Source organism: Leptonychotes weddellii, chromosome 10 (assembly GCF_054177405.1).
Source record: "Leptonychotes weddellii isolate Sample4059 chromosome 10, ASM5417740v2, whole genome shotgun sequence".
NCBI classification, from domain to species: domain Eukaryota; kingdom Metazoa; phylum Chordata; class Mammalia; order Carnivora; family Phocidae; genus Leptonychotes; species Leptonychotes weddellii.
In genome coordinates, this window is record NC_138378.1 from 111,375,275 (window position 1) to 111,391,301 (window position 16,027).

At 37.8% G+C, this 16,027-nt stretch overlaps 1 protein-coding gene across 4 annotated transcripts in view; it reads left to right on the forward strand.

The window, feature by feature from the left end:
* SMC6 (structural maintenance of chromosomes 6) overlaps positions 1-16,027 on the forward strand; it is a 94,748-nt gene that overhangs the window by 71,109 nt on the left and 7,612 nt on the right. For all 4 annotated transcript variants that reach the window (XM_081797158.1, XM_081797160.1, XM_081797156.1 and 1 more), the window contains exons 21-24: positions 7,064-7,201; positions 7,952-8,097; positions 12,420-12,545; positions 15,607-15,712. In XM_081797158.1, coding sequence (XP_081653284.1) covers positions 7,064-7,201; positions 7,952-8,097; positions 12,420-12,545; positions 15,607-15,712 — 516 coding nt within the window. The remainder of the gene's footprint in view (positions 1-7,063; positions 7,202-7,951; positions 8,098-12,419; positions 12,546-15,606; positions 15,713-16,027) is intronic.

The following is a 16,027-nucleotide window of genomic DNA, read 5'->3' on the forward strand; positions in this document are numbered from 1 at the left end:
TGGTCCTTAAATCAGGAGACTTTTTTTTTTTTAAGATTTTTTTTATATTTATTTATTTGACAGAGAAATAGAGGGAGAAAGAGGAAGCACAAGCAGGGGGAGCAGGAGAGGAAGAGGCCTGATATGGGACTCGATCCCAGGACCCTGAGATCATGACCTGAGCCACAGGCATACGCTTAACCAACTGAGCCACCCAGGCGTCCCAAATAAGGAGACTTTTAAAAAGTTTTATTGAGATATAACTGATGTACATTGAATACACATGGAAGTGTACAGTTTGATAAGTATTGACATGTATAACCTATGAAACCACACAATTAGAGAATGGAACGTGTCCTTCACACTCAAAAGTTTCCCCATGTCCCTTTATAATCTCTCTCTCCTCACCCCCTCTCCTTGTCTCTAATTACCAATCTGCTTGCTATTACTATAGTCTACACACTTTCTAGAATTATGTATAATGGAATCACACATTTTGTACTCTTACTGTTTTTTGGTTTGACCTTTTTCAGAACATAACACATGGTCTAGCACGTATGTCTACACTATATTTTGAAAGTGAATGGAATAAAAGTTGTTCTTTTTGATTATGATATTCATCCTTATTTTTACTTGAATCAGTAATTCATTCCTTTTTATTGCTGAGTACTATTCCATTGTATTTGCTATATCACAGTTTGTTTATTCATTTACCTACTGAGGGACATACGGGCTTCCAGTTTGGGGGCTATTACAAATAAAGCTGCCTTGAGCATTAGTGTACAAGTCTTTGTATATAAGACTAAATGAACAAACTGCCAGGCTAAACCTTCTTTTGGTGGTTCTGAAATCCATCAAAATTTTAGTGAAGATTTTTTTTTTTAAGTTTTTATTTGAATTCCAGTTAGTTAACATACAGTGCAAGATTAGTTTCAGGTGTACAATATAGTGATTCAACACTTCATACAACACCCTTTGCTCATCACAAGTGCCCTCCTTCATCCCCATCACCTATTTCACCCATCCCCCCACCACCTCCTTTCTGGTCACCATCAGTTTGTTCTCTAGAGTCTGTTTCTTGATTTGCCTCTCTCTCTTTTTTTCCCCTTAGTTCGTTTGTTTTTTTTCTTAAACTCCACATATGAGTGAAATCATATAGTATTTGTCTTTCTCTGACTTATTTCATTTAACATAATACTCTCTAGTTCCATCCATGTTGTTGCAAATGGCAGGATTTCTTTCTTTTTTGTGGCTAACATTCCATTCCAATCTTCCTCTTGAAGATTTTTGGCCCTTGTTTATTCATTACTCTTTGATTCTCTTGTGATGTTTTTGATTTTTTTTTTTTGCTATATTGGCCTTATAAAATAAGTTTGGAGGTGTTTCCCTTCCCTTTTCTGAAAGTTTTTGCATATTTGGAATTATTTCTTTTTTATATATAGAATTTACCAGCAAAGCTTTCTTGGCCTGTAATTTTCTTTGTGGCCTGTAGTTTCTTTATGAATTCGATTTCTTTAGTTGATACGGAGCTATTTAAGTTTTCTACTTAGGGATTTTATTGTCTCCTTGAAGTTTATCACATGTATTGAACATGTAGTTGTTCCATAATTTTTCTTACTATTGTCCCTTATAAATCTGAACAACAGAAAATAGACTAAACCAAGCAAAAGAAAAGAAAAAAGTCTGAAAAAATGAGTAACACTTTAAGGACCTGGGAGACTGTATACCCAAAGATCTGACATTTGTATCATTGGAGTCCCCAAAAGAGAGGAGAAAGAGGACAGGGCTAAAAACGTACTCCAAGAAATAATAGCTGCATCCTTTTCAAATTTGGCAAAAAGTCTGAACTTACAGATTAAAAAAGTGAGTGAACCCCAAATGGGATAAACCCAAAATAATTCACAATAAAACACATCGTAGTCAAACTTCTGAAAGCTAAAGACAAAGTCTTAAAAGCACCAAGAGAGAAGCCTTACCTCTATGGGAAACAAAAACAAAAACAACTATTTGAATGATAACCAGTTTCTCATCAGAAACCATAAAAACCATATGGAAGTAGCACATTTTTCAATTGCTGAAAGAAAAGACCAGCCAACCCATAATCTAATTCTAGCATAAATATCTATCAGCAGTAAAGGAAAAATTGAAACATTTTCAGATGAAGGAAAACTTGGAGAACTTATCGCCAGCAGACTTGTTCTAACAGAATGGCTAAAATTTCTCAAAATAGAAAACAATAAAAGGAGGAATTTTGGAACATCAGGAAGGAAGAAAAACAAGTTAAACATATACGTAAATGCAGTAGACTTTTCCTTTTCTTCTTGAGTTTTTAAAATTATGTTTAAAAGCAAATAAAATTTTAATAATGTCTGAGATGGTTCTAAAATATGTAGAGGAAATATTTAAGACAATTATATTAAAAAATAAGCATAAAGGACTAGAATGGGAGGTATGATTTGTATATTTATAATCAAGCTGGTAAAAATTATGACAGTAGACTCTGTTGTTGAATATATATAATACAAATATAATACCTGGAGCAACCACTGAAAAAAGCTCTTCAAAAAGATATACTCAAAAGTACTATATATAGACAAATCATAATGGAATTCTAAGAAAATGTTCAAGTAACCCACATGAAGCCGGAAAAAGAAGATAGATAAAAAGACAAAACAGGGCGCCTGGGTGGCTCAGTCACTAAGCGTCTGTCTTTGGCTCAGGTTATGGTCCCAGGGTCCTGGGATCGAGCCCCACATCAGGCTCCCTGCTCCGTGGGAAGCCTGCTTCTCCCTCTCCCACTCCCCCTGCTTGTGTTCCTGCTCTCGTTGTCTGTCTGTCAAATAAATAAAATCTTAAAAAAAAAAAAAGACAAAACAATGAAATGACAGATTTAAGCCCTAGTTATATGATTACATTGAATGTAAGTGGTCTAAATAAATAATTGAAAGACAGATATAGGTACAGGGCATCCAGGTGGCTCAGTCAGTTAAACATCTGACTCTTGGTTTTGGCTCAGGTCATGATCTTAGGGTCATGAGATCAAGCATCAGGCTCCCATGCTCAGCGCAGAGTCTGCTTGTGATTCTCTGTCTCTCCGTTTCCCTCTGCCCCTCCCCCCACTTGCAGGCCTCTCTCTTTCTAGCTCTTGAATGAATGAGTGAATGAATGAATGAATAAATAAAATCTTAAAAAAGACAGATATAGGCAGATTAGGTTAAAAACATGACCAGTATATATGCTATCTACAAGAAGATCAATTCAAATGTAACCTATGGACAGGTTGAAAATAAATAAATGGAAGTTTATGTATCTTGCAAATGATAATTAAATGAAAGCAGGGGTACCTATATTAAAATCTGCTAAGGTACACTTCAAAATAAAATTACCAGAGGCAGAGAAGGACATTATATAATGACAAAAGGGTTAATCCACCAGTAATACACAGCAATCCTAAGTGTGTGCACCAGAACAGCACAGCTGCACCAAACGTACAACCTGCAAAATATGACAGAACTCCCTCAATAACTGATAGAACAGAAGATCAGTAAGGATTTCGAAAACTGAACAGCACCTCAACCTACAGTATCTAATCAATACTTAGAGAATACTACCAACACCAGCAGAATACACCTCATTTTCGAGGGCCTGTGGCATATACACCAAGATAGAGCACCTCCGGGACCGTTAAAAAAACCCGACAATTTAAAAGTATTGAAATTATACAGTGTGTTTCCTAATCATAATGCATTCATACTAGAGATCTTTTAAAGATCTTCAATTAAAGATCTTTTAATAGAAAGATAATTTCCAAATATGTGAAACTTAACATCCTTCTAAATAACCCAGGGCCCAAAGAGAAAGTATTGAGAGAAATTTTTAAATATTTGAGCCAAATGAAAATGAAGATGATTTATCAAAATTTATGGAATGGAGCTAAAGCAGTGCTGAGAGGGAAATTTATGGCACTGAACAATAGAAAAACAGTATATAAAATATGTATCCTTTTTATATATTATTCGCAGTGACCACATGAGGTTTACTTATTCTGGAGATGCAAGACTATTTACACTGTATAAATAGGCTGAAGAAGAGAAATCAGACATCAGTTAGTGCAGAACAAATATTTGATAATATTCACCCACTCGTGACTTTTTATAAAGCCTCAGAAGGGGGCACCTGGGTAGCTCAGTCGCTCGCTAAGCATCTGCCTTTAGCTCAGGTCATGATCCCAATGTCCTGGGATCGAGCCCTGTATCAGTCTCCCTGCTCACTGGGAAGCCTGCTTCACCCTCTCCCACTCCCCCTGCTTATGTTCCCTCTCTCACTGTCTCTCTCTCTCTCTCTGTCAAATAAATAAATAAAATAATAATAATAAAAAAAGCCTCAGAAAAATAGAAATGAAGAATTTCTTCAACACATTAAAGACCAGAAACAACCTAGTTAGCATGAAGAAGGTAAAAATGTTTATCTCACTACATTTACTCAGTGTAGTTAGCATTGGACGTTCTAGCCAGTGCAATATGGCAAAGAAATGAAATAATAGATATACAGATTGTAAAGGAAGAAATAAAACTCTATTTGACGTGCCAGGATTGTCTACTTAGAAAAAAAGCTCAAGGAGTCTACAAGAAAACTCCTAGAACTAATAAATAAGTTCAGCAAAGTCACAGAAAACAAGATACACATAATGAAAATCAATTGTGTATTTATACACTAGCAATGAACACATGGATGATGAAATTAAAACTACAACACCTTTCACAGTTCCTCAAAAGAAATGTTTCTATGTACATCTAACAAAATATATTCAGGACTTGTATTCTGTGTACAGAATACACACTTGTCAACCACTATCTATAGATTTGCCTATTCTAGACATTTCATGTCGGTGAAATCATATAATATGTGGTCTTTTGTGACTGAACTCTTTCACTTAGTATAATGTTTTCAGTGTTCATCCCTGTTCTAACATGTACCAGTAATTTGTAACTTTGTATTGCCTAGTAATATGCCATTGTATATCACAATTTATTGATCCATTCATCAGTTGATGGTACTTTGGGTACTACTGCTGTGAACATTCATGTACATGTTTTTCTTTCTTTTGGATAAATACCTAGGAGTAGAATTGTTGAGCTACATGCTTATTCTATGTTTTGAGAAACTTTGAAACTATTTTCAAAAGTGCACCACTTTACATTCCCACCAACAACGTTTGAGTGTCCCAGTTTCTCCACATCCTTGGGAACCAGCACTTGTTACTGTGTGCCTTTTCTATTTTAACCATATTGTTAGGTGTGAAATTTTTTTTTTTTTTTTTTAAGATTTTATTTATTTGAGAGAGAGATGGGGAGAGGGAGAAGCAGACTCCTCACTGAGCAGGGAGCCTGATGTGGGGCTCAATCCCAGGACCGTGGGATCATGACCTGAGCTGAAGGCAGATGCTTAACTGAGCCACCCAAGTGCCCCAAAGAATGAAATGTTCTTGTTGTAGTTTTGATTTGCATTTTCCTTATGTCTAATACTGTTGAGCAAATTATCATGTTCGTATTGCTCATGTGCATATCTTCTTTGGAGAAATGTCTGATCAAATCTTTGCCCTTTTTTCACTTGAGTTTATGTGTCTTTCTTGTTGAGTTTAAGAGTTCGTTATGTATTCCGGGTATATGTTTGATGTTTTTGATGCTATAGTGAATGTTAAAGATTTTAATTAATTTTTAAATTATTCCTAGCATGTAGAAATATTACTGACTTTTGTTTTGGCATTGTATCCAGTGACTTTTCTAAACTTATTAATTTAAAAGCTTTTCCTTTAAAATTTCTTCATACAGTCATCTCTTTTTTTTTTTTAAGATTTTATTTATTTATGTATTTGGGGGGTGGATAGGGCAGAGAGAGTGGGAGAGAGAATCCCAAGCAGGCTCCACACTCAGCATGGAACCAAACTCAGGGCTCAGTCCCACGACCCTGACATCATGATTTGAGCCGAAACCAAGAGTTGGACGCTCAACTGACTGAGCCACCCAGGCGCTCCAGTCATCTCTTTTTTTTTAAATGTGGTTTTACTCTTCCTTTCCGATAACTATGCTTTTTATTTCCTTTTTACATTTTCATTGAATTAGCCTGGGCCTGCAATACAGTGTTGAGTAGAATGGGACTAGATCCTTGCCTTGTACTTGGTCTTAAAAAGAAAGCATTTAGGGCACCTGGGTGGCTCAGTCGTTGAGCATCTGCCTTCAGCTCAGGTCATGATCCCAAAATCCTGGGATCGAGCCCCGCATCGGACTCCCTGCTCAGCCGGAAGCCTGCTTCTCCCTCTCCCACTCCCCCTGCTTGTGTTCCCTCTCTCGCTGTGTCTCTCTGTCAAATAAATAAATAAAATCCTTAAAAAAAAAAAGCATTTAATCTTAAAAAAAAAAAAATGGTTAGCTATATGTGTTTTAATTGTTCTTGTTCCTGTTTCCTCTCTTTTTCTTTTGGGATTAGCCTAGTAATTTTTAGTGTTCATTTTTTTAATCGCTTCTGCTAGTTTTTAAGCCATTACTCTTCTTTTTCCAGTGGTTATTGTGCATTATAATATACATCTTTACCTTATCATAGTCCACTACTATTTATTCTTAAGATGATCTTAAAAATGCTAAAATTGTGAGGTTTTATTTCCAGAATGATGACTAAATAAGTCAGTGACAAATATCTTTGCATCCTTTTCTCTTCCACGCTGACTCACCTTTTTAAAAAACCAGATCACCTCTGTAAATATCCAGCACTTGCATTGTTTTTTTAAGTCTTTTCAGGCTTAAAACTCTGTGACTTTCCACAAAACTCTCTTGTTTACCAAAGTAAAGTTGAAAGGACCATAATATATGGAGACTTCATGTTAGGATTTGAATATAATACTGTGACTTCTTAATTTGTGGAAACCTCTCACTTCCATTCATACGCCTGGATATGAGCTCAACGCTTGCCTCTGGAAGCAACATTACCCTGTCCACTTTGTTGAGTTATCAGTTCGTTTTGTACCTATGCTGGTAATTTTTTTTAAACAATCTTTTCTTTAAAGATTATTTTGGCTTTCTTCAAACAGGATGAATTAAACCTTGCTGATTCTGAAGTGGATAACCAAAAACGAGGGAAGCGGCATTACGAGGAAAAGCAGAAAGAACACTTGGATACTTTAAATAAAAAGAAACGAGAACTCAATATGAAAGAAAAAGAACTAGAGGTTATCCAACATTTCTCTTTTATGTTTTGTTTACCGCCTTAGTCAGGGCTGTTAAAGTGTTTTCCTTAACGTCACCCTTCCAAATACAGACACATGGTCTGGGGACGGTCCGTCTCGTGTAGAGGGACTGCTGTTTCAGTGAATCCGCGAGGCCACCCACCACGGAGAAGGCTCTAGCTCAGACAGCAGGTCTAATCTCATGCCCCTGCGAGATCTAGAAAGTGACACTCTCAGCCACTTAGCTCCTTAAATGCCCAGCTTGGCAAGTGGATAGCAGCTTTATGTCAGGAAAAGGCACCCCTTCCTCCGAGTAGCCTGGGTAAAATAAGTACTATGTGTAAAGGTGCTTTGAGTTTTTTAATATTTTATGAATATGAGGATCTTTTTGTTTGTGTTTTCAGTACTATTTGGTGTTCAGAGGCCATCCCTAAAACACAGAAAGCTGACTGAAAAGTGCCACACTTTTCATAACTGCCACTGGAAATTTGTTTCACTAGGAAGATAAGGAGAGCTTACAAATTATTAAAGTTGTGCATAGTAATGCAATTTTCTCTTGAATATTTATAGAGTCTAGACTCTCTTCTCAATATAAAGCTTAAAGAAATAACATTGATCGTAAAAATAATTAAAAAACATCTAAAATTCTGATCCTAAGTTCAGAATTTTACTTTGCATTTGTCGGCACAAGTAGTACAATGAATTACTATGTCAAAGACGAGTTTTAAAGATACTAAACATCTATAACCTTAGGAGAAAATGTCACAAGCAAGACAAATCTGCCCAGAACGGATAGAAGTAAAAAAATCTGCATCAATTCTGGACAAAGAAATTAATAGATTAAGACAAAAGATACAAGCAGAACATGCTAGTCATGGAGATCGAGAGGAAATAATGAGGTAAGTGGTTGGTAGCTTTTCTACTTTATTATTCATATATATTACAAAGACATAAAAAATAAATGTTTATATATAAATCATAAATTTGGTTTGAGTATTGCTATGGCATATAGTTACAGCCAAGCTCATTTTCCATATGTGTGTTCTTAATAATAAATAATAATGGGGGGCACCTGGGTGGCCCAGTCAGTTAAGTGTCCAACTTACGATTTCAGTTCAGGTCATGATCTCATGGGTTATGGGATCGAGCCCCACATGGGACTCTGCGCTCAGTGGGGAGTCAGCTTGGGATTCTTTCTCTCCCTCTCCCTCCGCCCCTCCCCCCACTCACACACATTCTCTCTCTCTCTCTCAAATAAAATAAATCTTTAAGAAAAATAATTAATGTTTTTTCTTCTGAATCATAACAAAACTCATGGAGTGATATTTTAACAGAAATGCCATTTTTATACCTATAAGATTCATAAAGAAAAAATGTTCAGCTTCACAAGCAATTAAAAGAAATGCAAATCAGAACCATTAGAAGCCATTTTCATGTATGTCAAGCTGAAAAAAAATGTCAGTCTCATGTCAGTGAGATTTCAGTGAAATGGCTATTTTTATATTAGTGGTAAGAACGGAAGCTCTAGCATAGTGAAAGCACAGTTTCTCAAGCAAGACAACCTTGGTTTGAATTGCGGTTTTACTTCCAGTTATGGGACTTTTGCCAGTGACCTAATCTCTCTGAACCTGAATTTTCTCATCTGTAAGATAGGGATACCTGTAGTTGCAGGGTGCTTATGCGGATTAAATGAGTCATTCCATAACAAACAGGATGTAGGATACATAAAATGTTAGATGTGATTATTATTAAAGTTTTTCTGAAAAGCGTTAAGGCAGTTTATGTCAGACGCCTTCAAAAATTTCAATTTGGCCAAGAAATTTCGTTATTATAATCCAAAATGAGAAAAGCACTCTGTGCCCAGGTATGTTTATTGTAGCATTACTTATAAAGCTGGAAAATTAGAAATTGTGTACAGCTATAGGATGCTGGTTGAATTATAGTAAAAAATTACATCTGTTATACTTTATGAAGAGCTTTTCATAATACAAAGTTCAGGAACAGGAATGATCTCAATTCTGTTTTCAAAAATGGTGGAAAACAATGGGAAGAAACACAAACAAAGTAAGAGTAGTTTTTCTTTAAAATAGATAATACCCCACATGTTTTGTTTTGTTTTTAAAGTATAATCTCCACAAACCATAAGAGACTATTAATCATAGGAAACAAACTGAGGGTTGCTGGGGGATGGGCATTAAGGAGGGCAGGTGATGTGATGAGCACTGGGTGTTACATAAGACTGATGAGTCATTGACCTCTACCTCTGAAACTAATAATACATTATATGTTAATTGAATTTAAATAAAAGAAAAATTTGTTTAAAAGGTAAACACACACACACAAAAATAAAGTATAATCTCCAGTTTATTTTTTTCCAGAGACCAGTTTTTCTTCAGTCCTTAGGTACTTGGCTCCTTCCACCGGCCTTACTGGAGGTCAAGGGGCAGCGCCCACGGGCCCACATCGGGGCGGGGGTGTTGGGTCCTGTGGTACCTCCCGAGAGCAGTGCCCGACTGCCCTGCTGTGAATAGCATGGCTTGCATAGCCCTGTAGGCTCGCACACAGCCGTCAAAGACACTCGCTTTGGCAATGTCCCTGACCCGGCGGCCTTTACCCTGTCCCGAATGAATAACCTACTTCTTAATGGCCTTGTCCCAGGTTGTGCAATGGGCGCAGCTGGTGCAGCGGAGGGGCTCTTTGTGGCACGTCCAGGATTATTCCTTCTTTTCTTGGTCATCTTGGAAGTGAGGACCCGAGAGGGCCTTACCTCCCATGTTTTCAATTCAGTGTAAAGGGGCACCCCATGAAAGGTGTCTACTTCTCTCCAGTCTCATCTCTACCACTTTTCTCTCTTTTTATCTAATTAAATTAGATAATTAGATAATTAGCTTTCATTGTTTATGTAAATGCAAGGTAATGTGAGCATGTTATTCTTATTTTTGCCAGATACAAGAGAGAACACAGTAAGTAAACTGTTGTACAGATTGCTTTCTTTGGTTTAATGATATATTGTAGAGATCTTTTTATATCAATATACAGGCATTTTCTCATTGCTTTTTATAATTATGTGGTATTGAATCATCTACTAATGGATAGTCGAATTCTAATCTAATCCCTTGCTGTTATAAATGGTGGTCAGAGTAAATAGTTTTGTACATATGTCTTATTGTATAGTCGGGGTGTTTTAATAGGATTGACTCCATTTTGGAAGACTCCCTTCTAGGGACTGTGCTTGTTCACACTCCCGAGGACAGTGTGTCTGAGGGCTTGTTCCCCTCAGCCTAAACAGTGTGATAACCTTAGATTTTTTTTTTTTTGCCAATGGGTAGATTTCCTTAAAGAAAGAAAAGAATATAGCTCAATGTAATTTTAGTTTCCATTTCACTTATACTGAGTCTGAACATCTTTTCATGCCTTAAGACCATTCATTTATCTTTTTCTGTGAACTTTTTATGTACGTCTTCATTTTTCTGTATTTTTGGTGTGAAGAGAGTATTTTATCTTTGTCCAAAGGGCTACGTAGCCTTTTGAAATTTTGTCTTATAATTAATTGCGTCCTTAAGAATGGCCATGTGAAGTAATGTGTCTTGTTTTTGCATGTTCAGAACTGTTTGTCTGTAGCTTTTGAATTTGAAGGGGTAGTTCCACCTGATAGAACATTCTTTTTCTCTTGACCATCTGTTCTATGATGAGTGCTGTAATGTGTCCAGAATGTCAGATTCTGTGATCTTTCTTCCTTGGTGTACACTGTGTTTTTTTAATCTGTAAATTTATCTTATTTCTTAAAATTTCTTGTTTGTGTTTTACTTTTACATATTTGCTGTGCTGTTGTTTAGTTGGTTTTGTGTAGGCCTTTGTTGCACACATGTAGTATGTCCTTTGTCTTCTAGTTATTTTGTCTACCGTGTTATCTTTCTCCCCATGTTTTTGCTTTTCTCATTTCTGATCTCTCTGTCTGTCAGTGTTTTCTGCGTTGTCTCTTTTCCTTTGTGCATCATCGCCTCACTCTGTCTTCATATCTTTGTTCTTTTTGGTCCAAACCCCCCCCCCGCCCCCGCTTGGGTTCTGCAGGTTCCTACTCGCCGCCTCCTCTTACCTGGTTATCACCTTCTGTTGTTTACCTATCTGTTCTCTGAGTTCTTTGATTTATCTATTCTTTCAGTTCTTTTATTTCTGTTTTGAGGTGTCTCTTCCCTGGTAGCACTATGTCATGTTCTGTCTTTTTTTTTTTTTTTTTAAAGATTTATTTATTTATTTGAGAGAGCGAGAATGAGAGAGAGAGAGAGCACATGAGAGGGGGGAGGGTCAGAGGCAGAAGCAGGCTCCCTGCCGAGCAGGGAGCCCGATGCGGGACTCGATCCAGGGACTCCAGGATCATGACCTGAGCCGAAGGCAGTCGCTTAACCAACTGAGCCACCCAGGCGCCCCTGTCATGTTCTGTCTTAATTCATGGTTTTTCAATTACAGTTTTCATCGGGTTTGTAACCACGTTGTTCTGATGAGTTTTCTTTGTCTCTAGGGGGTGTCGTGCTGCTCTTTCCCAAGCCTATTTCCATTAATATCTGTATGTGGAGACTACTTGTACCTTTTGTGTTATTCATTTTTTACGTGGATTTTCCTGGACTGGGCATTTGAATAAGCTTGGGGTGGGGAGCTGTGGAGCCTTGGCCAAGCTTGCCTTTCACACTCGGTCAAGAACCTTCTCTCCTCTGTTCTACCAGTGAGCTGTTGCCCTCTGTAATAACACTTCTGCGGGACCCGGCCTTCTCTGCCTCTTTGACCTTGTCTTGTTCAGGCTGGGGTTGGCAGATCCTAATGCTCACCCTGTGTTCCTCTGTTCTTGCACTGGCCTCTGTCACTAAGGAAAACATTTCTTGCCTTCCAATGTGATCCCTTCACTTGTAGAAGGTGTATATTTGCTGGCATTTCTAAGATCTTCCCCCCCCCCCGCGCCTGGGCACTTTCCTCATGTACTTCCTCTGCCTTCTCCAGGGCCTAGACTTTTCTCCTGCCCAGCCCTGCGTACAGCTCTTCCCCTTTGGGGCAGCACGTGCTCATTCTGGGAGTATAGTTTGCCTAGAAACAGGACACCTGCTATTTCTGGGCCCCTTGGCACTCCCTGCATTCTCCCTTCTTCCCCAAAAAATATATTTGAGATTTTACTTTTCTTTATGTTTCTTTGAATGACACTTACTAACTTAATATTTTGTTCATAAAACAGGCAGTATCAAGAAGCAAGAGAAACCTATCTTGATCTGGATAATAAAGTAAGGACTTTAAAAAGGTTTATTAAATTGCTGGAAGAAATAATGACTCACAGATACAAAACATATCAACAATTTAGAAGGTAAGTGCATTTAAAAATATTACCACATATCTCACATTTTCATATTTTGTTTTCACATTATCCCTTATAAATAAGAATATTAAATTGAAAGAACTTCACATGATTCAGTTAAAGAAGAAACTGCTTTCCTTAATTGGGTGGTATTTAGGGTCCTGTCATTTAATCAGAGAATTCTGGATTGGAAGGGAGTTTTAAAGCAAGCTTATCCAGTTTTTCTACTCCATTAGATACCCTTTACTAGGTAACTCAGAGATGGCTGTTCAATCTCTGCTTACATAGGTCCTTTCAATGGGAGCTCACTGGCTTTGAAACAGCCTCTTGCACTCTTGGACATTGCATGTTCTTAAGGGATAAAAGTTTTTGACGGGACCTGTTGAGGTAGTATCTCAGTTTATGATCTAATAGAATGGTGTGGCTCCGTGGATGTAGACGCTGATTTGTTTACTGCTGCGTCTCCAGTACCTGAAATGTAGTAGAAAGTTGATATATATTGGTTGAAAGAATGAACACAAGATCAGAGAAACTGGATATTATATGTACCCAGAAATACTCATATTCTCAGGGATAGTTTGACCCCAGTGAAAATCACAAACAACAGAAATAAACCAGAGGTCAGTTGATAGGTAGGGATAGTCCTTGACCTACTTGGAGTCAAAGCTGTCCTAGTCTTTGCACTTAACCTCTGTTTTCCCCACTGGCATTCCCTCAATGACCTGCTTTTTACCTGTATTCATACCCGAAACTCTATAATCCTAAGACTAGAGAATTAAAAAAAATATATCTAGTATTTATGAGGAAATTCAGTTAATTCCATAAAGAAAAGTAGGCTTTGCATGTTTGGTCATATTCCTTAACTAAACCGTAGGTTAGTTTTTGAAATGTGTGCTTCAGTTTTGTAAGCATGTTAATAGGACTTCACTTATGTGGGATTTATTTTTATCCTTTTGAGGCTACTTGTAAGTTTCATCAAGTGGGACCTGAGCAGCTGGTCCAGGATCAGCAATGCCCTCGGGGTACTCCACTGATACCTTGTGAGTTAGAAGGCTTCTGCCTGTGGGAACTGGGACTATTCCTGGCTCCAGGTGACCTGCGGGGATTGCTTCTGCGGTTTTGGGATGTTTGTTGCTGCAGCTTCACACAGGCAGAGAGAGTTCTCAGCTTGAGACTTGCAGCGCCCTCTGTCTGTGCTCTGGAGTCCCCTCTGTGCTGCACTCTAGGCTTTGAGACCTGGAGCAGCTTGGCCTCCCCAGATGCCCAGCTCTGTCTTCTGTAACAGGGAGACCTTCAGGCTGGGTTTCCACTCCCCTTTACTCTTTCTGTAAATAGTGATGTGTGACATCTATAAGGCTCAATTCATTTGTTTCCCGTATTTTAAGGGATCATTTTGACTGGAATTGCCTGTACTGTCCGATGTCCAGTCTGAAAACTTGTTTCATTTATTCCGTGCAGTGTTTTGGGTGTGTCAGGCTAAGACTATATCCAATGCCGGGGCGCCTGGGTGGCTCAGGCGTTAAGTGTCTGCCTTCGGCTCAGGTCACAATACCAGGGTACTGGGATCAAGACCCGCATCGGGCTCCCTGCTCTGCGGGAAGCCTGCTTCTCCCTCTCCCACTCCCCCTGCTTGTGTTCCCTCTCTCACTGTGTCTCTCTCTGTCAAATAAATAAATAAAATCTTAAAAAAAAAAAAAAAAGACTATATCCAATGCCTATTTCTACATCTTTTTCAGAAGCAGTAGGATTTGTGTTTATATTCTTACCAGGAAATTTATATTCAAAATATTTTCTGTAAAGGTACTCATCTTACAGTTTATTACCTTGATATGTTTCTTCGCCACTGACATATTTTGTCTTTTTTACCCAGTCTTAGGAGTAGAATAAGAATGATCAAATTTTTTAAATTGTTTATCTCTTTACACTGGAGAACCTTGCCATTTTATGAGGACAGTCTCTCTTAAGACATCCCGTGTATGGAAGCAATTGAAGAATATTTACCAATAGTGAAAGAAAGAAAAGTTAACAGAAAATTCTGAAAACCGGCTAGCTGTGGTTGCTGTGTCACAAAAGAAAGCTCAAGCTCTCAGTGTTTCCTGGGGCGGAGATTTAACGTATTTTAGCAAGGGAATTAGGAGGGATAATAATAAATGATAGTTACTCTGAAGAAATGAACCATAGGCCCATTAAGAAGCAAAGATGTTAAGAAAAAAGTCTTCTCTCATCTAGATCTTATTTTCCAAATACCATTACCCCTCTTGGAGAAATGGCTGGATTCCAGAGCTGGGCAGAGAAGGTACAGCTGGGCCTCTTGCTATGCCAGGAAGTAAGGAAGTGCTCGGAAGAAACGGGGAGTCATGATAAAAGGACATAAGAGGCAGCCTGAAGAGGCTCCCACTGGCCAAACCTGGGCCTGTGTGAGGCAGGAATGGATGGTAACCCCGTGAATAAAATAAGAATCTGTGACTCCATCCTGATCAATAGAAAAGTGAATAAATAAATAAATAACTGAGGAAGAAGGGAAAGGTCCTCCTTACAGTGGAATGCCATGTGATAGATGGAGTTTGCATTGTGCCAGGCTGTGGGTAAGGCATTATCGGTATAGAACGATTAAGAGATTGCCCTCACCCTGAATGTCTCCATGAGAGGAGATATGCAAATGAATAGGCCATTTATTTATTATCTTAACAAACTACTAGAGTTTAATCTCAAGGACAGGATTTATGTCTTCCGTATTAGGGTGATGCCTCATAATAAATTGCTTGAATTGATTGATATATTCATATGGACGGGTTGTAATGTAATAGAATATATCAAATGTGGGATAGCATCATTTTTCATTCTATGATGTTTGTTTATTATAAAAGGAAATGAGGTGGTAAAAATGTGGGGACACAAAATATAAAGATGGGGGGAAAAATCTTAAAATCCTACCTATTAAATGGGCAACCCGTGTTAACATTTTGGCATATTTCTCTCTGGTCTTACATGCTGGTTTAAAGATCATGCTGAATATACAGTTTTTATATTTTTATATCCTTTTTAATGTGCCCCATTTCTTTATTCCAAGGTGTTTGACTTTACGATGCAAATTGTACTTTGACAACCTATTGTCTCAGCGGGCTTATTGTGGAAAGATGAATTTTGACCACAAGAATGAAACTCTGAGCATATCAGTAAGTGTCTTAACTCTTCGTATGCTAATTATTAGGAGAATTAGCTGCTGCATTTCTTTTGATAATACATTGATAAGCTTTAATCTGTTGTCTTTGAAAAGCAAAAGAACTTACTTTTAAGTTAAGGCTAGTATTTGCCAGAGTGTTGAAAATTAAATAGATCTCATTGGCTAACGCTGCCATTGTACCCCCCCCCCCAACAACCACCAAGAAGATGACTAGGAATTTTATTTTCAGTGACAAATGTTTACCCTCTTTCCACTCCACAGCTTTCTTTTTAAAATTCATCTAGCATTTTAATTTATGTGGGATATT